The sequence below is a fragment of the Watersipora subatra genome, chromosome 2 (genome assembly GCF_963576615.1).
Source record: "Watersipora subatra chromosome 2, tzWatSuba1.1, whole genome shotgun sequence".
In the NCBI taxonomy this organism is placed as follows: Eukaryota; Metazoa; Bryozoa; class Gymnolaemata; order Cheilostomatida; family Watersiporidae; genus Watersipora; species Watersipora subatra.
This window is the reverse complement of record NC_088709.1, coordinates 4,969,239-4,995,527: the sequence shown is the minus strand read 5'-3', so window position 1 is coordinate 4,995,527 and position 26,289 is coordinate 4,969,239. Positions and strand designations below refer to the sequence as shown.

The following is a 26,289-nucleotide window of genomic DNA, read 5'->3' as shown; positions in this document are numbered from 1 at the left end:
GCTAATGGCAAGTGGCAGGCAACTACATTACCTGTCACTGTTTATAAGCTGATTTTTTAATACCCGTGCATCGCCAGACATTAGGCTAGTATTCTTATAAAAAGAGTATGTAGTTCAACATGACAGTTTTAACATATGAATAAGTTCTTGTCACTTGGCTATAATTATAGAAAGCTGGCTATAATTATAAAAAGCTGACATAAACATCCACACAGTCACAACTAGCCAGTCTTGAATGAAATTATTTTACATGGCTAGTAGAACAATTACCAATACAAAACCGGCCTCACTTACACCCGTTTGTGTGGATGGAGTAGTTTATGGACTGTTTGTTTATTGAATAAGGTTTGGTACCCCTGATCTCGCTCAAACATCGTACAATATTTGAAAGGTTTTGATGCTCTGTGCCTGGTTGACATACATGTAATTTTTGCCATCCTGCTTCACAGACTGGAATGAACAACATAATAGAGTCATCGCTGATGCAAAGATGAAACGTTGCTAAAATGGTTATAAAATCTCTGAGCAGCTATAGTTGAAACTCTAGCTATCTTGTCAGTAATGGTCCGATGCAGTTTTTTTGCTTGATAGAATAGCGAAGTATCTATTTATGCCATAGACCTGGTATAATAGAGTAAACCATTAAATATACATGTATGTTCACATGAGCGATAGTCTTATGGCGGTCGTGAGTGCTGAACCAAAACACAGGTTGTTGCTGACAACATGGCAACTAAACTGGCTAGCCTAGCATTTGAAAGGTTTCATATATATGTAGATATAGGCTTATTGGAGGTCCGACTGTATTTCCTCTAAATAAACTCTGTTAACATTTATGATTCTTGATAGTTTTTGGACTCCTCAAGCATCAATAACAGGGCCGTACCCTCCTATACTGCAGCTACTGCCATGGCAGTACCATTTTTTGAGGCTAAAAATCCTGGAATTCACATCATTTTGCTTGATTTTAATCCTTTGGCTGCTGGAAACGACCAAAATGTTGCTTATCGGTTGCGTAGGAAATGACATTTATGTCGTTTTCGGTAGCCCTTTACAAAGCTGTCATCTAGTAACGTAAACAAAGGATATGAATGCTAGTAAGTTTTAAATATCATCAACAAGATATTAGTCGATGTCAATATAATCTGCATCAGACTGCTGACTCTGTACATGCATGTTGCGCAATCGTTGAATAGCTGATGTTGCATTGCGCAATAGTTAAATGGTTGATGTAGTACAGTGTACCCTCGAGATACGATTACCCTGATATACGATTTTTTCACCTTGCGAAGTCAAACATTGTGAGATCTTCACCTCGCTATACAAATTTTATTTCACCATACAATTGTGAGAAAAGTTTCGCCTGAGTTAAAATTTGGCGGTCGGTGTGCTCATAACGCACGTCGAAATAAAAAAAGACACCTAAACATAGTGTGCCGAAAACATTTTCAGAACGTTTAGAAGAGACACGATGATCGACTTCTCTCATGTCAGCATTCCGCGTGGAAAATATCGTGTAAAATACTCAAGGCAGAGGAAATATTCATTTGTAGCGTTATAGTATCTTTTACTATAAACTTTTAGTCAGCATACGTATATAACTACGAGTATCTATATTTAATTCATTAGCTATGGAATCTGAAACTGATACAAAATGAAGAAAAAAGGATTTCTATGTCAACAAAGTTGGATGTCGTAAATAAGAAGGCACCCGTATTATTAACATTGTCAAGGAATATGATCGCAACCAATCAGCATTTGCAATTATTATTAAAACAAGAACTCCATTTAAGCAAGCTCAAGAAGAAGCTCACGACTGAAGATTTAAAGGAGTTAGAAGGCCATGCACGCGATCAGCATTCAAAAGGAGCAACCAATTAGTAAGGGCGAGGAGGTAGAAGATACAGAAAACCCCCACATTGGCAGAAATATTTCAAGTGTTTAATTTACTAATGTGGAATGGTACATTAAAACAATACATGTATAATATATATTATTTATCTCTTGTGTGGCATGTTTTTCATATTTTATTCATTTTATTTGTTTCCTTTTAATTTTATGTTTTATTTTCTTGTTTAACCATGTCTTTGCAGATGGGCTTGTTATCTCCTATGTGAATACAATTCATCGTATGTATGTAACTCATATAACTAGCTACTCAAGATAGTTTATGCATTCACATTACTTTCTGAAACTTGTTAAAGCCTTGTTCTCTAGTGTATAAATGCGTACAAACTTTGTACGTATGGTTACATTGATTCTTGTGCACGTTTCATACAAGAAAAACTCCCGTAGCACCTTCTCTGGATCCTTCTACAAGCGTTAGCCAGCTAGCAGTTTTCTGCATTGCACCAGCATTTTTTCTTTTAAATCAGAAGAAAAATTGGACAGGACTAGACAACTTTCTTTCGCCTGCTAAAAATTCCATTTCATTACGTATTAAATTAACCTTCAAGTGTACAGCAACATAATTAACATTGATACGTTTTTACCTCCTCTCTGCTTTATTCGCTATATGTACCAGCTACAGTCACGTTACTCCAAAGGTATGTACGTCCTGTATAATAGTAAATAAAATTTCATTTTTCTTTTCGGTAGCCATTAAATGGTCAGGTGTGTGCGAGGCCGCTTCCGATAACGGCATCGCTCGGCCTTGCTTATTGAATTCTGGTTGAAAAAGGTTTCAACCAGACATGCTAAATTTTATAATGAAAGTGAAGACAAACTTTTGAAGGATGAAATTTCGTGATAATAAGTTGAAATTCAGTAAACTAATTCAAAATACATACTAAAACATAAATTAACATACTATTTTGTTACTAATTTTCAATATGTACCGCATTTTTATAAAATTTTGGACGATTTTTGCCTTGTATTTTTCTATTGTATAATTACAATGGTTTCTATACCCCGACATACGATTTTTTCGCTATACGATGCCATCCTTGGAACGGATTAACATCGTATCTCGAGGGTGCACTGTATTGCTATTTCTTTATTAACACAGTTCACTTACTCAGTTATTACGCAATATTCATTTTTAGCAACTGACTAATAATGCTGTTTTCTGGAAATTACTGGAATAATGGTTTTAGTATATAAGGGCTGACATGCTGCTGGCTTTATTCGTTCGTTATTTATTTGCAATAAAGACAACATCTAGTGAAAAGTTTGAATCTTCTCTTGATAGACCCGTACAAGGAGTCATATATAGGAACTCGGGGTGTCACCACATCTACTGTGTGACAGTCGATGAATTACAATATGAAGCGATTATCTAAAAGGCATTGCTTTGTGCTAAAAGCTAAAAAAATCGCACCTCCTGGGATAAGAAGAAAAGTTGGAAAAAACCAGTCAACATCGGTTCGACTTTCAAAATGGTAAAATAAAAAATTATTTGATCCTGCGATCATACCTGCCAACTCCCAAGCATTGGGCGTGAGACTCAGGCAATCACCCCAAAGAAAAAATCAAAATGCGTGAGATATTTGCCCCAATTTTCACAATTTTATATATACTATCATTGATACATCAATTGCCCCAAAACCAAATCTCAAGCATTGCCCCACTCTTCGGTTGGCAGGCCTGCCTGCGATCGTTAATGATTTTTTGTGTGATCAGAATGAAAATAATTCAGATGATAGAAGTGATGTAAACCTTTATTATACTTGGAATATACAGAGAAAGACGATCGTTATTGTAGCTCGCACAGCAAAGTTATAGCGTTGGACTCAACCGAGAGGAATGCTTCCAAGGATCTCATACAGAGACAAATGTACATAGTTGTATTTTTTTGTAGTAGTAGATATGTAAATGAACGCTTATGTACAAAAAATTTTGTTCATGGAAATAAATTTAAGTTTGAGCTATGCATGTAACATGCATAGCTCAAAGACAAATCTCAATAAACAGTTTTATCTTTAGAAAACTGGATTATAATGTCAAATTTGCTGTTAGAACATGTGCTCCACCAGGAGCCAAGTGTGCTAGATTTGCACCATTTTGACTAGTTATACTACAAAATTTTCCGGGGAGAACCCCCGGACCCCCCCTCCCCACTGAGAGGGCGCTCAGCACCCCTCTCAGACTCTCCACACAGTACCATTTTCAAACAATAGGTAGATACGGCCCTGTCTGTAATGCTTGCAAACAGGCCTGTGAAAAATAAATAGGAAACCGAGTTTATTACTAAACTGAACAAGACATGTGAGAAGCATAGTATTGTGAATGTACCAAGTCCTGAAGATTTTCTGATCAGTAAAGATGCAGAGGCATTTGTTAAATAGCAATTTGGAGAAGACAGCACAAGTAGTGAATGGTTGATTGCAGACAATGGAGAGATAGTGGTAGTTAAGGGAACCTGTCAGGCTTGGAAACTAGGTTTTAGTGAAGTTTGCAAAAGAAAGAAGTTTCTTGTACCTTTCAGCACAGGCGACCAACACAGCTAGCCGTCAACAGTATCATTCTTCAAAGCAGTAGGAGGTGCTAATGTAATTAACAGGCTTGAAGAAAAAACATTTGAGATAGATCTAGCTAATAGCTTTCCATAGCTCGAATGTTTCTTGTGATTTTTGGATAATTTTTGTTGACTGGCTGTGCAACATTCCCTTTTAACTTAATTTACAGTCAATTATATATATCTGTTCAAGCGCAGACATTCGCTTACTCTAGTTTGCTCGGTTTCAATAATATATAGTAAAGTTTTTGGTCTTGTTGTTCTGTTTCATTAATTTGAATGTTTAAAATTGTTGTAAACTTTAAACTATCAATTATAAGCATACACAAATCCTAAATTCCCAATTTATCCCATTCTTTATTCGATATATCCTGCTATTGGAGCTTGATGAAGTAGCAAAAGGCTTTTTAGTACTATTACTGTTCGTTTGAAGTTCAAAGCAGAGCGCTCTTAAATAAGCGAACTGTTAACATATTGCGCTACTAGATCCAATTTAGAAAGATTCTGCCTTAAATCTAATAAACCCTAAAAATTGTCCTAATATGCCTCACATTTGCTAATAATATGCTTGATCACACAGGCTTCATGGTAGTTTGGGCGAACTAAATTGAGCATAGCCACAGCCCATCAGTTGGAAGCTTTTATGCTTTGACTATGGCTGCACCTTTTTTGCTGCTTCGATTATTGTTTGGGCCCTGACTTCAGGCTCAAGTTTTAAGTCTTCATTTGCTGAATGCGTATTTTACATATTGCTTTAAATCAATTGTGACATTTTTGATCGAGATAAGATTTCTTATTTTATTTTGCATCAACATGGTAACTCCAGATGGCATTCCAGCCTTCCATAAAATATACCATTGATTTGACACTATATTATAGCTTCTAGCTGATCATAATTGACTTACTTTACAAAACTCAAAGTTGTACTTCTAATATTGTTGTGCAGCTATTTTTGCTACATACAAGTCAAAACGTTAAAACATTCAAAGTGTTATGAAAGTATCAAGAGATATAAAGTAATTTATAAAAACGTTTTATTAGTTGTTAAAATAAACTCACATGCAAGTCTCTGTGCATATTCGTGAAGTTTAAGGCATTACAGCTGTAAATATCTCCTTAGCTAAGTAGACTGATTCAGTTCTAGCTAAACAGAAATTTGTTCCATGTTTGTAAAATTCTTTTTGCATTGCAGTGACATCGATCTGGTGGTATTTGGCAAGTGGACAAATCTACCATTGTGGACCCTTGAGAATGCATTCGTAGAACGAGGCATAGCTGACAGGAGCACGATTAAAGTGCTGGACAAAGCATCGGTATGAGATAGTTAAAGCCTCTCACAGTCTTACAGAGATTCGCTTGTGCATATCGCAGCTGCCTTGCTATCAAAAAATATACAAAGTACTCGATTTGAACAGGATTTACTCTTCACTTAGATGAGGCCATTACCTTGAAAAGTGAAAGAGGTTGGGGTGTAGAGATAGCCAGTAATCTAGAAAGGTATAATTGGTGTTACCTTTTGTGGGGCTTCTTTGAATGGTGTAGTGAGGAGGTTCCTTTGAAAAAAGCGTTGCTCATCTACTTAGGAGCACCCATCACAAGGTCGGCGGTTTGACTAACTTATATATATATCATATCGCATGTATACGTATTATATCATAATTCTCCACAAATTATCACACCAGAACAATTAGACGGCTTTCTAAACATATGTAATTTATTTCCTATATAATAAGTACATGTAAGTTGTAGTTATCTTGATTGGCCTTCAATTTATATTTCAACTTAGTCCCAGTATTTTAAGCCAGCGAATGCGTTTCTGTAGTACAGGTTCAGTTTGGACTTCATCTGGTCTGATTAGTTGTACTTGTAATTAATTGGGTTCATTGTGAGAAGGAATTCACACGTTTGTAATTTATGTATTTTTTTGTATATTTATGCATTTTAATTTTTTTTAAATTAATTTTCTGTTATTTTTTAACCGCGAAGTAGTGAAACCGCAAAAGGTGAAACGCGAAGTAGCAAGGGATTACTTCATGACTTGTGAGAAGAAATATTTTACCATCTAGCTGGGCCACTTCTCTAGGTGAACAAAGGAATGCGCAACTGTTGCGTGCTCTTTTAGGCAGTGTATTCAGCCACTACACGCACTACACGCTATCAAAAAAGCAAGTTGTTGGTAGCCGAAACAAATAGTAAAAATATGAATGCTTCTTCATTCAAATAGAAAACAAGACTAATTTTACAATAACAGCTCCATGACCTTTACTGCAGGTCAATGGACAGTACTTGCCTTTTAAGGTTTTCCTAATTAATAGCTTGGAAAGGATCTGCTTATAAAAGTGACATAACTTGGTCAATATACAAAAGTAGATCTCCAATGTCTTTAGTCTGAAGCATTCCAGGTGCTTTTCTCCTGATTTGGGTGACGTATGTTATTCTCGATAAGTGAACAGTCCGTATTCGGAAATTGATTTTATGTCAGGCATATTAGAGTATTGAGCAATAGCAATAAAACAACATTTTATTACAAGGTAAGCAGTCTGACAGCTTTTTATCCAATATATAATTAAGTGCATCAACAAAAATTTGTACATTTTGCCCTTCCACAACAAATTTACCTTGTTCACGTTTCTATCGATCGCGTAGGCCTAATGAAAATTTATTGATACTGTCATCGACTGTAACCAACCTCGAATATAAAAAGAATGAAAATCGATCAATGTTCGCTAAAATGTTTGCTTATTTTGTTTACTCGCTTGCTAATCAGGAAATGTGTTCATACCAATCTGAGGTAGGTATTTCATAAAGCAAGCCTTGAATAAGGTATGACAATGGCAAAGTCTACACATTTTGCGCGCATGGTTACGGAGCAAACAACTTTATTTTGATCAAGAATAATTTTTTTATGAAGCAATCCGCAATCATTCAGCATGCATGCTCAGTAACACGGGTCATTCAATGACAGGCCTGAAGTTGTACAAGTACAATTATGTAGGCAACTATCAGCTCGATTCACTAAATGTTCAATGTTTAATATATACATACAAATATATACATACACATATATACATACACATATATACATACACATATATACATACACATATATACATACACATATACACATATATACACACACACATATACATACACATATATACATACACATATATACATACACATATATACATACACATATATACATACACATATACACATATATACACACATATACATACACATATATACATACACATATATACATACAAATATATACATACAAATATATACATACAAATATATACATACAAATATATACATACACATATATACATACAAATATATACATACACATATATACATACAAATATATACATACACGTATATACATACAAATATATATATATACCTACAAATATATACCTACACATATATACATACACATATATACATACACATATATACATACAAATATATACATGCACGTATATACATACACGTATATACATACAAATATATACATACACATATATACATACAAATATATACATTTATAATTTAGAGTTTATAATTTTACTATATAGTCTACTATTAAAGCCTCTGTGTCGCACCTCCTTTATAGCCTCGCTACACACGCCAACTCGATGTGTAGCCAATACATTAGAGTAGGTATTTACATATTATTCTACACATGCTAATAAATCGAACCCGGTGTTAGTATATAGATCTTGGAAAGAGACTTGTTCTCAGCCTTGTTAAGGATATGACACCCTTGTTAAGGATATGACATATGATTTTGCCAATTTTCCGTTTTGGTATTTAAGTATGGTCAGTATAGTTATTATCTAATGTGGTGTTAGTAATAACGTTAGTGCAAGTCTTTGAATGCATAAACAAGTATGTGCTCAAGGCTACGAGCTAACAATAAAAATTATATTTTATATTGTTAGTTTAGCTTTTTTAGCTTTTTGTGGCAATACTTCGTCAATACGGCTCTAAATAGGTGAAAATGTATGTAATGTACATAGCTACTAAAGTGTTTTTTTGTAATTGTATAGATTTACGTTAATGTTTAAAGTATTTGTTGCAGATCTATATTTATACAGTTTATGCAGAGATCAGCTTGTACATTTTTGGGGACACGCCAGCATCCTGTGAGATTTAACATATTTTTTCAGAAAAATAGGAAGTAGGATATTCCAGTTCTTTATGCAACGATTCCAAAATATAAAGGAAAAGCAATGAAAATAATACAGAGCATAAATTTGAAAGGCTGATAGGTATTCATGCTTTTCACTCTCTTGACCCTTGACCCAGTCCTGTCTGTAAATCATTAACTTAATTTCTTCCAAGATTTCCAAGTATGACTGTCTTCCGACTAATAATCTTATCTGTATGTGTTGCTAGGTACCCATCATTAAGGTCGTAGACAAACGGACAGACGTTAAAGTCGATATAAGCTTTAATCAAGTCTCAGGAGTTCGCAGTGTCAAATACATCAAGGTAGGAGTTTGATTGCTGCGCTACATCGAGTTGTTCAAGAATGGCTTGTGTGTCGTAGCTAGTCGTAGCTTGTCAAGGCAGCCATAGCAAACGCCGCTGGTGTGAATATTTACTCAATACATTTTATTTTAGCTCGTGTATCTTTATAGTATTTGTTTTATGATACACTTGAATACAAGCCTGCTTGTGAACAAAACGATTTTTCTGACTCGCTCTTAGCCAGTGCTAGCCTTGTGACTTGCGTAATAGCATGAACTTCTAGTAGTTCATATATGAGAAAGAAAAATTAATGTCTTTACTCTCCAGGTTTGTGCCCATTCCCGTGCCATTTTTCATTTGTAATCGGGGTTGAAATCACGAGGCCTGGTCGTGAGAAACGGTAGCAAAATGGCGACTCAATTTTTCCGTCGTGTTAAGTATGCTAGACTCTGTTTACGGTAAAATGACAGTCATTCACGCGGCTTGCTTAAAACATGAGTAGCTCCTACCACATATGATTTCCATGATACTTGGTACATGATCCATGGTACACTGCTGGGTATACACTGCTGGGTATACACGGTGGGCTACACATCAAATATTCATTTCTGAATAGGATTTCACAATAGAGTTCTCCTCTAAACATTGCTATCAACAACAAAGTTCACAACATGGTTGTTAGTAAGGCATCGAGAGGCATGAGGTTATCCATTGCTAGCAATACCTCTACAATAGCGAGACCTTTACAATAGCGAAACCTCTACAATAGTGAGACCTCTACAATAGTGAGACCTCTACAATAGCGAGACCTCTACGATAGCAACACCTCTACGATAGCGAGACCTCTACGATAGCGAGACCTCTACGATAGCGAGACCTCTACGATAGCGAGACCTCTGCAATAGCGAGACCTCTACAATATCGAAACCTCTACAATAGCGAGACCTCTATAATAGCAAGACCTTTACAATAGCAAAACCTCTACAATAGCGAGACCTCTACAATAGCGAGACCTCTGCAATAGCGAGACCTCTGCAATAGCGAGACCTCTACAATAGCGTGACCTTTACAATAGCGAGACCTCTATAATAGCGAGACCTTTACAAAAGCGAGACCTTTACAATAGCGAGACCTTTACGATAGCGAGACCTCTACAATAGCGAGACCTCTACAATAGCGAGACCTCTACAATAGCAATACCTCTACGATAGCGAGACCTCTACGATAGCGAGACCTCTACGATAGCGAGACCTCTACGATAGCGAGACCTCTGCAATAGCGAGACCTCTACAATAGCGAAACCTCTACGATAGCGAGACCTCTACGATAGCGAGACCTCTACGATAGCGAGACCTCTACGATAGCGAGACCTCTGCAATAGCGAGACCTCTACAATAGCGAAACCTCTACAATAGCGAGACCTCTATAATAGCGAGACCTCTATAATAGCGAGACCTCTACGATAGCGAGACCTCTGCAATAGCGAGACCTCTGCAATAGCGATACCTCTACAATAGCGTGACCTTTACAATAGCGAGACCTCTATAATAGCGAGACCTTTACAAAAGCGAGACCTTTACAATAGCGAGACCTTTACGATAGCGAGACCTCTACAATAGCGAGACCTCTACAATAGCGAGACCTCTACAATAGCAATACCTCTACGATAGCGAGACCTCTACGATAGCGAGACCTCTACGATAGCGAGACCTCTACGATAGCGAGACCTCTACAATAGCAAGACCTTTACAATAGCAAGACCTCTACAATAGCAAGACCTTTACAATAGCAAAACCTCTACAATAGCAAGACCTCTACAAAAGCGAGACCTTTACAATAGCGAGACCTCTACAATAGCGAGACCTCTACAAAAGCAAGACCTTTACAAAAGCAAGACCTCTACAGTAGCAAGTCCTCTACAAAAGCAAGACCTTTACAATAGCAATACCTCTACAATAGCAAAACCTTTACAATAGCAAGACCTCTACAATAGCGAGACCTCTACAATAGCGAGACCTCTACAGTAGCAAGACCTCTACAGCTTGTTTGTACACAAAATTTACAAATCACTTATTCTTTAATAATCAGAACTTGAATCAGTGTCTCTTGAACTAACAGCGTCACATAACAGCTGTGTACTACTCCAGTGTCACATAGCAGCTGCATACTACTCCGAGTGTCACATAACAGCTGTGTACTACTCCAGTGTCACATAGCAGCTGTGTACTACTCGAGTGTCACATAGCAACTGTGTACTACTCGAGTGTCACATAGCAGCTGTGTACTACTCGAGTGTCACATAGCAACTGTGTACTACTCGAGTGTCACATAGCAGCTGTGTACTACTCAAGTGTCACATAGCAGCTGTGTACTACTCGAGTGTCACTTAGCAGCTGTGTACTGCTCGAGTGTCACATAGCAGCTGTGCACTACTCGCGTGTCACAAAGCAGCTGTGTACTGCTCGAGTGTCACATAGCAGCTGCGTACTACTCGAGTGTCATATAGCAGCTGTGTACTACTTGAGTGTCACATAGCAGCTGTGTACTGCTCGAGTGTCACATAGCAGCTGCATACTACTCGAGTGTCACATAGCAGCTGTGTATTACTTGAGTGTCACATAGCAGCTGTGTACTGCTCAAGTGTCACATAGCAGCTGCGTACTACTCGAGTGTCACATAGCAGCTATGTACTACTCCAGTGTCACATAGCAGCTGTGTACTACTCGAGTGTCACATAGCAGCTATGTACTACTCCAGTGTCACATAGCAGCTATGTAATACTCCAGTGTCACATAGCAGCTGCATACTACTCGAGCGTCACATAGCAGCTGTGTACTACTCCAGTGTCACATAGCAGCTGTGTACTACTCCAGTGTCACATAGCAGCTAGGTAATACTCCAGTGTCACATTGCAGCTGTGTACTACTCGAGTGTCACATAGCAGCTGTGTACTACTCGAGTGTCACATAGCAGCTGTGTACTACTCGAGTGTCACATAGTAGCTGCATACTACTCGAGTGTCACATAGCAGCTGTGTACTGCTCGAGTGTCACATAGCAGCTGTGTACTACTCGAGTGTCACATAGCAGCTGTGTACTACTCCAGTGTCACATAGTAGCTGCACACTACTCGAGTGTCACATAGCAGCTGCATACTGCTCGAGTGTCACATAGCATCTGTGTACTGCTCGAGTGTCACATAGCAGCTGTGTACTACTCGAGTGTCACATAGCAGCTGTGTACTACTCGAGTGTCACATAGCAGCTGTGTACTACTCGAGTTTGTCATAATACAGAGTACCATGGCTCCATAGTACAGAGTACCACGACTCCATATGAAAACTGGAGTGATGGTACATAGATTTATAGTTCTTCCATACACCTCAGTACGAGAAATTTCGACACATTCTGATTGATGACTCATGTACTTAGGGCTAGGAATGAAACACTTGCTCGCTAACATGGCCTCTTTGTAAACCTGTAATTATACACTCCCTCAATATTACTCGTTCAATCAATATTTCCTGGGCTACCTGTTAGTAGACAGATCCTAACATAGACCTATCTGCAAATGCCTACAAACAACGCCTCAAGAGTAGCCCTGTTCAGTATCATGTCATATCAACTAACGACCAGCTTTTCTACAGATAAGGGAATTTACCGTATGGTGATTTCCCAGCCGGCATTTTTCGCTGAGGATTGATCATTGTTCTGGTTGTGCTGATGAAGCGTTGTTCGCTGGCTGATCAATGTATTGGATTTGCAGAGCTGTGTGAGCGATGTGAATGAGTGCTAAGCCTTGAATAGCGCTTGCTTGATTCTTACCCTAACTTTTATGGCCATGTTTGTATGTGGGAGTAATTGAAGACAGTAAACGGCTTATTACGTTCATGATGGTAGGTGGGACTTATTACGCTTTTCCTTTGAGCGAGGGCCCGGTTTGCTGTTTTTGAAGTCGCTCGTTGTTTACACCCCCTTGTAAAGGTCCGGCCACACGTAACGAATTATTTGTTCAATCTGACCGAATTCACGAATTTCACAGAATTCACAGATTTATTTGGCCGATTATCACAGAATCGTCTGAGCTGTGCATGCACACCGAATTCATCAACGAAACGCTTTTAATTGGCTAACCAATTTTTTTAGCGAGCAAGATTCTAGTAGCTTTGAACAGTGGTATAGTCCAAGACACGTACGACGACACACAATAAAAGTATCACCGCGATATGTCTTAATACATACGATGCAACTGCCTATATGCGCTAGAGATAGCGACTGTTTTTGCGACGGAGCTTTTGCTGCATAAAAAGAAATTATTATTATTGAAAAAGAAATAATTCATAGCTTCTAAAACATCTAAAAGAAAATTCTGGATGCACGATGAGAAGTTCCTGCCATGATGAACCAACGAGAGAGAACCAACAATAATGCATATAGGTCGTTGCATCGTATGTATCAAGTCATATCGCGGTGATACTTTTATTGTGTGTCGTTGCACGTTTCTTGGACTATACCACTTGTCAAGCTACTAGAATCATACTCGCTAAAAAAATTGGTTAGCCAATTAAAAGCGTTTCGTTGATGAATTCAGTTTGCATGCACAGCTCAGACGATTCTGTGATATTCGGCCAAATAAATCTGTGAATTCTGTGAAGTTCGTGAATTCGGTCAGATTAAACAAATAATTCGTTATGTGTGGCCGGACCTTTACACAGTAAACTTATATCTGGCCTACATCAGAGCTATATTTCCATTCTTTGCGGTTGAATGTTTTCTTAGCCCAGGCTCAAACGGAGCTGCTAGCTAGTAGTCGATCAGTGATCAGCGCTTGTTGCCAGTCCTGAAGTTCCAAAGCTAGACGTATAAAATATGCCTGGCAATAAAACTGATTCTTGGTGCCGGTTACTGATCATATTGAACCGTTAGTCTTAATTCTGACATTCTACCGATGTGTTTTTCTTTCTTTGCCTCATCAATATATGAGTAATGTTTGTCGGCAGCAGTGATTACTGCTTGAACGCACATTGATGTGTTTATCACGACCTGGTGTTGCCAATTGGATGGTTAGCTGCCGGCAACTGGAAGTATTCGCAGTAAGCGTATGCATAAACTCGATTGCATAAACTCACCGCAATTCAATTATGGCACCCGGTGTTATTACACCATCGCTAGGCAACCATCCCTCTACAACACGGAAGACACTTATAACTAATGATGATGTACAGTTGTGATTAATATAGGTTTGAGTGGGGCAAACATCCTGTTTGTTATTGCATGTGCTTTTCCTGATCTACTAGTCATAATGGCTCAGTATTTCTTCTAACCTGTCAGTATCGTGTATGCTATGTGTGCTATGAATAGATCATGTATTTGATCAATAGCATATTTATTAGTATGCTGTAGGAAGTTTTTCTGCGACAATTTTGGATTAGTAGACTCTTTTATGGTTCAAACAATGTTTTTCATTGCAAATTTTAGTATACAACAGTTGTCAGTTCTGTGTATTATGGACCGCAATGCAGGGGATGCATAACGAAAAAAATTCAAATAATTCACTATGAATTTGATCATAAAAACACACGATAATCAGTTGCTCATCCGTTGTATCCCACTGCATAGATACTTCTGCACCTATAACTATTTTGTATAAAATGTTACTTCATAGTATATGATTTGTATGTTAGTAGAGTTCAGTGCATTACTCGGTTACCTTATACATAGACTATGTCTTCAAAGCGTTGTTCGCAGATTGTCCATGTTAATCCATTTGTTGATGCATTGTAAGTATATGACTATTTGCTTATTGATCTAATACATAGATCTTTTTTTCAATAAAATCTGCCATAGAATTACATTGGGTGTCGCAAAAAGAATCTTCCTGTAAATCCAGAATATCTCACCATAAAGGTGACCTAATATTGATTAGCTTGCTGCCTCTTAGGCAGCAAAAATCGCAGGCAGGCAAAATCCTTCGCAAACATTAGCTCAGCGGAATAATTACAATTTTTCAAAATGCTCAATTTATTACATTTCAACTTTTAACAAGTTCAACTCCAGTAACATTTGCTTCGGCGAACAAGTGTTTAGCTGTTATGAGCCATCAAGTGATTCTGGGAAAATGCGCAGTGTTCATATTCAATCAATCGTTGTCACGGTATTTACAGTCTCCGGTGTAGCTGTCACAGTACCACCTTACTTTTATTAAGTCTGGATAGGCGAGACTATAATTGCTGTTTTACTGTTTCAACGGTATAATGTTACATATCTGCGTGTGAGCCCGGAAATCTCAGCAAATGAAAGCCAAATGTGCAAATGCTTCATTGGATATATTCCTTGAAAAGCTGAATTTGAAGCAGTTTGTTTCACAGAAGTCATCTGTGAACATGAGCGAAGATGTTTTTATTATTGATCCAACAAGCATCTCTCAAATTCTTAGAAAGCTCCCTTTCGTACATCATCGTAGCCTTGCGTACATCATCGTAGCCTTGCGTATATTTGTATTTATATTGTAAGATAGTCTAGGTTTACCGAGCTCACCCATGGTCAGAGACACATGGGTGGTACAGCTCTAACCAGTGTGCATGTGACTTAAGGTACAGCTACACGTGCCGATTTTCTTCTTGGTTCTGACCGAAATCACGAAATGAACAAAAAACACAAAATTATTTGGCCAAAATTCACAGAATTGTCAGAGCTGTGCATGCGACACCGAAATCGTCGACGAAACGCTTTTAATTGGCTAAATATATTATTAGCGAGCACGATTCTAGCAGCTTTCGCGATTGGTATAGTCCAAGACACATATTACGACACACAATAAAAGTACCAGCGCTATTCAACATAGTACATTCGATGCAGCTGCCTAGATTGCGCTATTATTGGTTCGTTATCGTTCGGACACTATGGCTACAAATCGTTTTTTATAATAACAATTTCTTTTTTTAGCAGCAAAAGTTCTGTTGTAGAAAAAGTTGCCATCTTTAACGCAATCAAGTCAGTTGCATCATATTTACTATGGCAAATCGCGTTAGTATTTTTCTTGCATGTCACGTTATCTGCCTCAGACTATTAAAATTGCGGAAGCTGCTAGAATCGTGCTCACTAATAATTTGTTCAGCCAATTTAAAGCCTTCCGTCGACGATTTCGGTGTACATGCCCAGCTCTGGCAATTCTGTTAATTTTGGCCGAATTATTTTGTTATTCGTTCATTTGCGTGATTTCGGTCAGAACGTACGGGAAAAATCGGCACGTGTGGCCGTACCTTAACACTACGATTACTCATTCTTACTATATTAAACCAGCTTCACATTATGCAATAAAAATCATTTTAATATTTGATTTACATTGAATTTTTTTGTCGATGCTTTTATTCGGAAATATAATCATATGTTTGTATATATTGCAGCTATTAGCTAATATTCTAAAATTGCCATTTGCAGTAAGTATGTTTGTATACAGAGGGTTGAACTGGTATAGAATATCATGATTACTAGGTTGAAGTGAATCGCTCTAGTTCAATGACTGATAGCAGATTGTAGCCTTTTTCAGCAGACAATCACTTGTTGATCAACAGTGAAACATGGCTAGCTCAAAACATTGCAGGTCCAAGTTGAAGTGTTCGCGTTATTAGAGCACTGTCGCAAGTGCATGTATTTTCTGGTAGATATATGTATGTATATTCACAAACTACATAGAAACATATATTATTAGTTGCAAATTAAGACGATGCAACAAAGCATGCCTTACATCTGATCAGGTGTTACATCTAAAATACTTATTAAGTGTAGTGTGTGACAAGTTGTTTTATTGAAAAAGCTTAACAGTGTAATCCTTGCACTCTCTAGTATCTTCGAAATTCTGAGGACATCCAATGCTTTGTTTGCATCAGTCGCTGTAGGTGGTTACGTTCAACAATCTCAGGCTCATCACCATCTTCTCTATCAGAATCAACAGTACACCATCCAAATCATTGTTGGCATTGAATGAACTTCAGTCATATAGCACGCTTATCCTCTCTTTCTGTTTAATCTATATCGACCCTACACTTTTAAGAGACTTCCCTTTTTTAATATAGCTCATAGCTTTTGTCCTACTTCAATCTCCTCCTTGAATTTCAAGTTTGTCCATACGTTTTCACGCTTTCCATTGCTTTCTTTAGGTCACTGCTAAGCAGATGTGTTGTAAAATGCCATTTTGCAGACCTTTAATAAAGTCACTAGCAAAAGACTTTACGAACCTTAGTAATTTTAAATGAATTTTAGTAATATTGACGTCTAAGAAATGATATAAATAAATGTTCACCTTTTAGTCTCAGAAGGAAGTGATCCTATGAAGTGATAATTGCAGTCACGATAGCCATTGAACTCAAAATCGTTTAGTCAAACATTGCGCTTTCTTTTTCATATCTACAAACGTCTCTAGTCGAAATAATACAATGAAATATGTTCAAGTTAAGAGTGTTAGATTTGAGTTATTTAAAGCATTTTATCATTGCGTCAGAAGGGGCCATACAAAACCATAGAGTCAACCATGTGTTTGGCCTCTCTATGAGTGAGTTATCAATGGTTGACCGTATCTTTACTGTGACGTCATTTCCCCTTCAATTTCAGGTTGAATAATTTGTTGTTGTATAATTATTATTATTGATTGTTTCATAATTGGGCTATACCAATAATAGACAAATAAAATAACAGAAATTGCTCCTGCAAACAGGTGTCTCATGCTCACTTGCTTTGCCATTTTATCAGATTCGGTTACGAAAGTTTCATCTATAAACGGGACAATATAAGACAGTGTTTAGATTTACTCTCTGGTATCACCTAAAAGTATCTATTGCATCGACAAAAGCCTAGAGGCTGCCATTGAACTCTAGTTGTCAGCTGTTGATAGCTATCGACTACGGCATATTATGTGTTCCCTTTGTGTGGGTCACCTGTAGGTGAGAGGGCTTGAGCTATCACTCTCGCTCGGCCCTAGTTGTTTTATTATAGGAAATTAATTGTTAGCAAACTCAGGCATGCTTATATTTCCTCTGACGTTTCTGCCTTGTTGAGTGAATGATAGCCGTAAGAGTCTAGGCATTCTTGCCGCCTCTATGCACATTCTTACTGCCTCTATGTTCTTACGCCTCTATGTTCTTACTGCCTCTATGTTCTTACGCCTCTATGTTCTTAGCCTATTAACCAGTATAATTGTACTCAGCTTTGCTAGACTTTTGGCAATACTCGTTGCAGGGAGGGAACAACACCGGCTGACATAGAACCGATTATTCCTTTCTGAACATGTTGTTACCTTTGTAGGATTTTCTGACGACTTATCCTAACCTCAAGTATCTCGTCTTGATACTGAAGCAGTACCTGCTACAAAGAGAGCTGAATGAAGTTTATACAGGTGGCATTAGTTCCTACTGTCTTCTTTATCTTATCATCAGCTTTCTTCAGGTAAGCACCGCACTTTTATCTAGCTGCTGCGTGTATTCATTCTACGCTATATTATGAAGGCCGTTTTGAAATGATACAGTTAAACTGCAATGTAAGATGAAGGACATCGGTTTACAATACATTCTAATGCCGGTCAGAGAGGGTATAATTAAATTATACCCTCTCTGCATTGTTTGCACTTCATTCAATCAACATCCTTCGTCTTGCCGCAAGAAAATAATGAGATGATTTGAAATAAATTTTTGGTCATTGTTTTATTGATTTTATTAGTTAAATGAAGCGTTTTGAAATCATTAAATGGTGCATGTGGTGCAGTTTTATTCATTATAATTTGAAGATAAATTAAGTTCAGATTAACCCATTCAGGTAAAATATTGAGTAGCTCTTTTAACAACATTTAATTTTTATTGTATCTCGTAAGACAAGTTGATAGTTGAGTTGACTTCAGAAACCTGTATTGGCTAGTATAACCGTCTAACTTCTATTACCTCACAAGCCATAAGCTGCCATGGAAACGTACTTCATAGTAAGCTTGTATAATACTTCATTGTCATAGAGTAGTCTGTCCCAATGGCAGCAGCAGTAAGCAGCAGTGGTGTAACTATTTTACTTGTGAGCTAATAAATTATTAGTCCGTTTTAGTTCAAAGCCAATATCTGTGTCAATTGAAAGAGCCCGTTTTTATTGGAAAAAAAACAGTCAAGGAGTCAAAATATGTTTAGCTTTTGGTTCACTCGGGTCACACAAATCCACATGCCAAGAATATGTAATCATATGTTGTACAGCATTCTACATTGGCAGTGTTCGCGGGATGCATGAAGATTGTATGTGAAAATGTGCACACCAATCTAAAAGATGTATTCCACTGCATTACAGGTTCCGCGTGAATTGAGTTAGACAACCTTGAGCATGGTTAGAGAAGTCCAATAGTTTAATAATTAACATAACCCTGTCAGTAGATAAAGATATGGTGGCAGCATTGTGAGCATTGGCAGCAATATGTGTTTTAGGATGCACGCTGGCTGCGTGTATCCTAAAACACATATTTTTATCTTAGATCACATTCCATTTTATAAAACAACCTGTTAGAACAATTCATACATGCCATAACCAGTGACATGTTATATCAAGGTCCGAAAACTTTAGTCTTTGTTTGTTTATTTGAACCCTATATAGTGGCAAGAAGCGGCACAGCAGTTTGGTAAGCAAGATCCTAATAGCCAATCATACTCCATACTGCTAACTAAATAGCGAGCTACTGCTTACAATATAACAATTTTCTGTTAACAATCTAGCAATCTACTGTTAACAATATAGCAATTTTCTTAACAGTTTTCTATATAATAAATGGTTGCATCTCAAGGCTGAAACATGTGGTGTAGAAATAGAGTGATTATTTTACGATGGTCGAGAGTGACCATATTTTGTTATCAAGCTCGCATTTATGATCTCCAGATTTTATGAAACCAATGAAAGATTATAAACTAGTGGTGTTTATATTTAGTAATATGTTTGTCTTTACTCTTGACAGAAAACAATGGGGTTTTCGGAAGGTTAGTAGGTGGGCCAAGTTGGTACTGGTACTAGGTATATAGAGCTATTACTAGTACTGGGTATATACAGTTATCACCATTACTGGGTATATAGAGCTATCACCATTACTAGGTATATAGAGCTATTACTAGTACTAGGTATATAGAGCTATTACTAGTACTGGGTATATACAGTTATCACCATTACTGGGTATATAGAGCTATCACCATTACTAGGTATATAGAGCTATTACTAGTACTAGGTATATAGAGCTATTACTAGTACTAGGTATATAGAGCTATTACTAGTACTAGGTATATACAGTTATCACCATTACTGGGTATATAGAGCTATCACCACTACTAAATATATAGAGCTATCACCATTACTAGGTATATAGAGTTAGCACCATTACTAGGTATATAGAGTTATCACCATTATTAGATATATGAAAGGTCTTATCAGTCAAGATTTGCTTTTCACTGCATCTTGCGAGTAATTGAGTCTCTGTTTTTGTAGCTACATCCACATTTCAACCCACAGGATCCAAACCGTAACCTAGCCGTCTTGCTGATAGAGTTCTTCGAGCTCTATGGGTGCAATTTTAATTACAACAAGGTTGGCATCCGGATAAAAGATGGTGGTGGCTACGTTCAGAAGCAGCTTTTGACCAACCTCTACGGCGGTAACGCGCCAAGTTTTTTGTATATAGAGGACCCGCTCAACTCTGGTTAGTGTCAGCACGTCAGCACTTAATGCTCCGTACCTTTGCATCTGCTAGTGAATCTGCTGAGGACAATTTGATAGGAAGAGTTATTAAACTGCGCAGATAGCCACTTTTTTAACAGAGATTGGTTATATAGCTACTGCAAGTGCTCACTGCATGTAAAACAGTTTTTACTGCAGCAAGTGCATCTTTGTGCCAGATCAAGTCATAAAATGCTTAAAGTAGCTAAATTACTATACAGGATGCCCTCAGGTTATGGTGACCCTGCTATACGGTTTTTTTGCCTCGCTGTATAGAGCACGTTGATTTTTCGCTCTCATATAAAATATTTTTTCGCCGTTCGAAATGAACAAAAATTTCTCTCAAAGTTCAAATTTGGCAATCAGTGTGCTGATTACGTTAGAATAAAAAATATGCCGGTATGCTATTCGCCGAAATCTCTCTAACAACGAATGAAAGAGATGTGATAGTTATAGAGATTAGAGATAGTTATTGTGAAAACAAAACCGGAAATAGATAAGTGATAAAATTTTAGCGATGAAAAAGTTGAAGTTCAGTAAAATAGTCGAAAATGAATTCTAAAACTTGGCTTCAAGTATGTGTTTAGTAAGCTAAATTCATTTAAGTTAAATTCGACGTTTATATTATACGTCTGCCTCAAAAGGAATTGAACCAATTGGATCTATGATTAACCAAAATGTTTTATTTTCTGGTTTTATTTTCATTCATTTTGGCACATTTGCCATGTTTTTCTGTTTATTCTGTTTAGGCGGCGCAGTGCCTGGACCACCTCAAATAGTTCTAAAATTTATTCTATAGCGAGTGTAGCAGCTATGTTTATGCATTGGTAGAAATGATCATATGGCTGACAACTTTTTTAAGAAGTCATAGTTACTTATTAGTTGAAAAATTGTTTAATAATTCAACAAATGTGATTATGCACATAAATTTGTTCATTAAACTTTGTATAATTACTAAATATCACTAACTGCTAGTACTGATCAAAATGCTGTAGTCAGTTTTTGAAAAGCCACATTCTGTTGTGTTTAGATTGATTACCCCCATTGTCTTTACAATTTTGGGCTGGTCAGTTTTTTTTCTAATTTTCGGATAAACATATTTAAACAATATGCAAATATGGAGTGTGAAGTTTTCAATTTTAGTATAGGCATGAAGGCTTTTGCCTAGAAGTTTTACTTTGGCTCCCAGCAATCAAGAAATTGCTGGGAGCCAAACTGTGTCACGGTGATAGACAGACGCTGATAGACTTCAGACGCTGTGCTAATATGTTAATTGTTCTACACCTACCTAATGTGGGAGAAAACCAGCTTTCATTGTCTAGCCATATGCCAACTAATGTGCCTGCAGCTGCAACGATACAAGTTCGTTGTACGTAAGGGTAAGGGGGCAAATCTAGGTTTAGTTTTTGCATTAATTTAGAGCATCAAAAGAATTGTTTCCTAAAACTAGTCTCTCACACCTCGTTTAATAAGGTTCTATGAGTGGTAGAGGTCAACAGAAGGTCAATAGAATATTCTGGTTGATGGGGCAGCTGCCGTGTCTTAAGTCTCTTCTTACGCGTGGCCTTCAATGTTCATCGATTAAAACTTCATCGCTTCAAATTTTTATTACAAAAGTTCATTTATTGCGCATTTTCCTTATAGTTTGCCTGACTCCTCAACCTGCCCATTTATTGCGCATTGCAATTTCCTTATAGTTTGCCTGACTCCTCAACCTGCCCATTTATTGCGCATTGCAATTTCCTTATAGTTTGCCTGACTCCTCAACCTGCCCATTTATTGCGCATTGCAATTTCCTTATAGTTTGGCTGACTCCTCAACCTGCCCATTTATTGCGCATTGCAATTTCCTTATAGTTTGGCTGACTCCTCAACCTGCCCATTTATTGCGCATTGCAATTTCCTTATAGTTTGGCTGACTCCTCAACCTGCCCATTTATTGCGCATTGCAATTTCCTTATAGTTTGGCTGACTCCTCAACCTGCCCATTTATTGCGCATTGCAATTTCCTTATAGTTTGGCTGACTCCTCAACCTGCCCATTTATTGCGCATTGCAATTTCCTTATAGTTTGGCTGACTCCTCAACCTGCCCATTTTTAAGGTCATAACCCGTAATAGTATTTTTAGGTCTGATTCACAGAGCCTCCACAAATGACTTTATAATGAAAATTTACGTAAGTAAATACATCCAGGAAAATAAGATTTTGAACACATTTTTGAATAGGTAATACTTTATTGATAAAAAATCAATAATTTATTAAAGGAAAAATGAGTAATTTTTGTGTGTCAAACTCACAATTTGATGAAAAACGGTGGCTCATTTTTCAATCATCTACTCATTTTAACCTGATAATGTGGATGCTCTGTCTCCTTAACCTAATGGCGATGTATAGGCAGTGTGAATCAGCGGATGACGCATGCATACATAAATAACCATCAAACATACATGAGAGCTACATGAGAGCGTTGTTAAGTTTTCATTGAAATCAATCAGGATACTTCACTAATTCATTGAATCCATGATGGCTAGCTAGTTGCAGCACCCTGTAGATTATCCATAGTTTGTCAATAATGTTTATTATTGTAACTGCTACTTCTTGTGATCCAGGTAGTCTAGTGTCTATAGGGTCACTAGGTACTGTTTTTCATCCAGAGTTGATTTTTGCAGATAATGACTTGGGGAGGAGTTCCTACGGGGCGTATCAAGTGAAGATGTCATTCGAATACGCCTTTATGCTTCTTCGCAATGCATGTCAAGTTGCTAATGGAAAAAGGTTGGTACCTAACTGGTGAAAGATTTTATACAGAACTCTCAATACATGACATACCATGACACAGTTTATGATATTGTTTGGTGGTTGCTCAGAGGTTGGTGCTCTACGATTGGTACTCTGCGGTTCATATGGTTTGGATTGTCACCAAAGTCTCGGCTGAGAATTTTAGGTGTTTTTATAGTCGTATTGGTAGCAGTCATATATGTAGCTACTGTGGAATCCTGCGCATCAGCTATACGAGACAGTTTATTACAGTGCGTGTGTGTGCGCGTGCGTGTAGCCGTCGTAGCTGCAGTAACACCAAAATACACTGACTCATATAGCTGATGCGTAGGATTCCACAGTAGCTACTACTGCTACCCACACTGTAATATAATGCAATACAGTGTATTACAGTGTTGATAGTTAATATAGTTTTTACAGTATTCATAATATAGAATAGTCATATTGTCATCACATTAAAAAAGCATTCAATAAGCGAGTCTAAGCCCTGCACCGTACAACCCTACAGGGTCAATATAGCTGTTAGCAATAGTGAATATAACTGTAGATTATTAAGTAACTCATGTATCTCTTTGGGAACCAAATTCAACTGTAGTTAGTATTCGCATGGGTGTGGCGAGTGATTCAACTGTAGTTAGTATTCGCATGAATGTGGCGAGTGATTCAACTGTAGTTAGTATTCGCATGGGTGTGGCGAGTGATTCAACTGTAGTTAGTATTCGCATGGATGTGGCGAGTGATTCAACTGTAGTTAGTATTCGCATGGGTGTGGCGAGTGATTCAACTGTAGTTAGTATTCACATGGGTGTGGCGAGTGATTCAACTGTAGTTAGTATTCGCATGGGTGTGGCGAGTGATTCAACTGTAGTTAGTATTCACATGGATGTGGCGAGTGATTCAACTGTAGTTAGTATTCACATGGATGTGGCGAGTGATTCAACTGTAGTTAGTATTCGCATGAATGTGGCAAGTGATTCAACTGTAGTTAGTATTCGCATGGGTGTGGCGAGTGATTCAACTGTAGTTAGTATTCGCATGGATGTGGCGAGTGATTTGTTTGATGACATTTAATCAATCTGAAGAGTAAATTTACCTAGATCTTCTATAAAATTGCAGCAAGTACTGCATAATAAATGGAGCACTTATTCGAAGCATTGCAGCTTTTAGAGCACTTGTTCTGGTGTGGTAAACCATGCCACAAAAAATAGAACGCTTTATTAATTTGCATATGACCTGACCTGGTTTAGAGAAGTGTAAATTAAAGAGGCATATGTTTCAATTTTGGCATATACGCCATTGCTATGTGGTTTAGATAGGATAGGAGTTGTTTCCTCCAAATTGGAAAAGCAACTTCTAACATGTGTTATAACATAACTTGCCCCTTGCTATCATCTCCTGACGTTTGCTATATATATATATATATATATATAGCAAATATATATATATATATATATCTTGAAAACTGACCAGGTTTTTTAATGAAAACAGTGCGGGTCTCTAGAACCACACTATATGCCATCACAAATCACCATTAATTTTATACAGAATAACATTTCATTTAAAAATCTAACAAAGATGCAAGTTTTCATTTTAATTAAAATACCATCGTTCAGCGTGCTCTAGCTATTTGTTGAAACTGAACAGGGTTGGTAAAGCACATGTCCTTTAGTTTTTATTAATTATGTCAAGGTCGTAGTATCGCTGCATTACATTAACTATTGTAGCTGTTATGAAAGAGGCCTATTGATAAAAAGATATATACATGAAATTAATGTCAAATGTGACAAGTTTAAAGCTTACAATTTATTAGTTAAGATTGCTAAGGATTTTTTGGCTAAGCTTAATCTCTAAAAATATTTTCTCACCCATCTGGGCAGCCCGTGTGATAATATTTGACCCATCTGGGCAGTCCGTGTGATAATATCTCACCCATCTGGGCAGCCCGTGTGATAATATCTCACCCATCTGGGCAGCCCGTGTGATAATATCTCACCCATCTGGGCAGCCCGTGTGATAATATCTCACCCATCTGGGCAGCCCGTGTGATAATATCTCACCCATCTGGGCAGCCCGTGTGATAATATCTCACCCATCTGGGCAGCCCGTGTGATAATATCTCACCCATCTGGGCAGCCCGTGTGATAATATCTCACCCATCTGGGCAGCCCGTGTGATAATATCTCACCCATCTGGGCAGCCCGTGTGATAATATCTCACCCATCTGGGCAGCCCGTGTGATAATATCTCACCCATCTGGGCAGCCCGTGTGATAATATCTCACAACTTATGCCTAGCCACCCAAATCACTCTGTAGGTTTTTACGTAAAGAGTTATGTTCAAATTTTATATTCATATTTCACACTCGTAATCAACGATCATTTAAGGTTATTATGGAGCATTGTGCGCAGATTAAATACTGAATCATGTCTGAAAGTTTCTTGAAAAAAGGTGAATGAGTATCAAGATATTGCATTCTATTGAATGCCTGTATTCCTGCTAGTTTGGCACTTGATTTCTTAATGCTCCACGCAACATCTAATCTTGTTTATTCACAGCGTTTTGGCTCGAATCATCAGGGTTACCGACGAGGTCATGCTTTACCGGGAATGGATTAAAGATAACTTTACTCCATCTCCTCTGCTGTCAGACGCCAGCAGCGACTCCATGGCTGGATCAGAACAGACAGACAGTATCACGCACCTCGACATAGCTGATCGCCCACTACTTGCTGTAACTTTTCCTATCGACCCCAAATCTAAAAGGTAGTACTTGCTATGGTTCGAGCACATTTTGTATTCACTTGACGAAGTTACAACATTAGCAGGTGCCAAAGATTTGCCAAGCTAGCTATTAAC

General features: G+C 37.6%; 1 protein-coding gene across 1 annotated transcript in view; it reads left to right on the top strand.

The window, feature by feature from the left end:
* The window catches only part of LOC137387251 (terminal nucleotidyltransferase 4B-like), a 43,728-nt gene that overhangs the window by 11,207 nt on the left and 6,232 nt on the right, over positions 1 to 26,289 (top strand). Inside the window, exons 4-9 of the mRNA XM_068073594.1 lie at positions 5,649 to 5,769; positions 8,864 to 8,959; positions 18,237 to 18,377; positions 20,430 to 20,640; positions 23,326 to 23,431; positions 25,990 to 26,196. Coding sequence (XP_067929695.1) covers positions 5,649 to 5,769; positions 8,864 to 8,959; positions 18,237 to 18,377; positions 20,430 to 20,640; positions 23,326 to 23,431; positions 25,990 to 26,196 — 882 coding nt within the window. The remainder of the gene's footprint in view (positions 1 to 5,648; positions 5,770 to 8,863; positions 8,960 to 18,236; positions 18,378 to 20,429; positions 20,641 to 23,325; positions 23,432 to 25,989; positions 26,197 to 26,289) is intronic.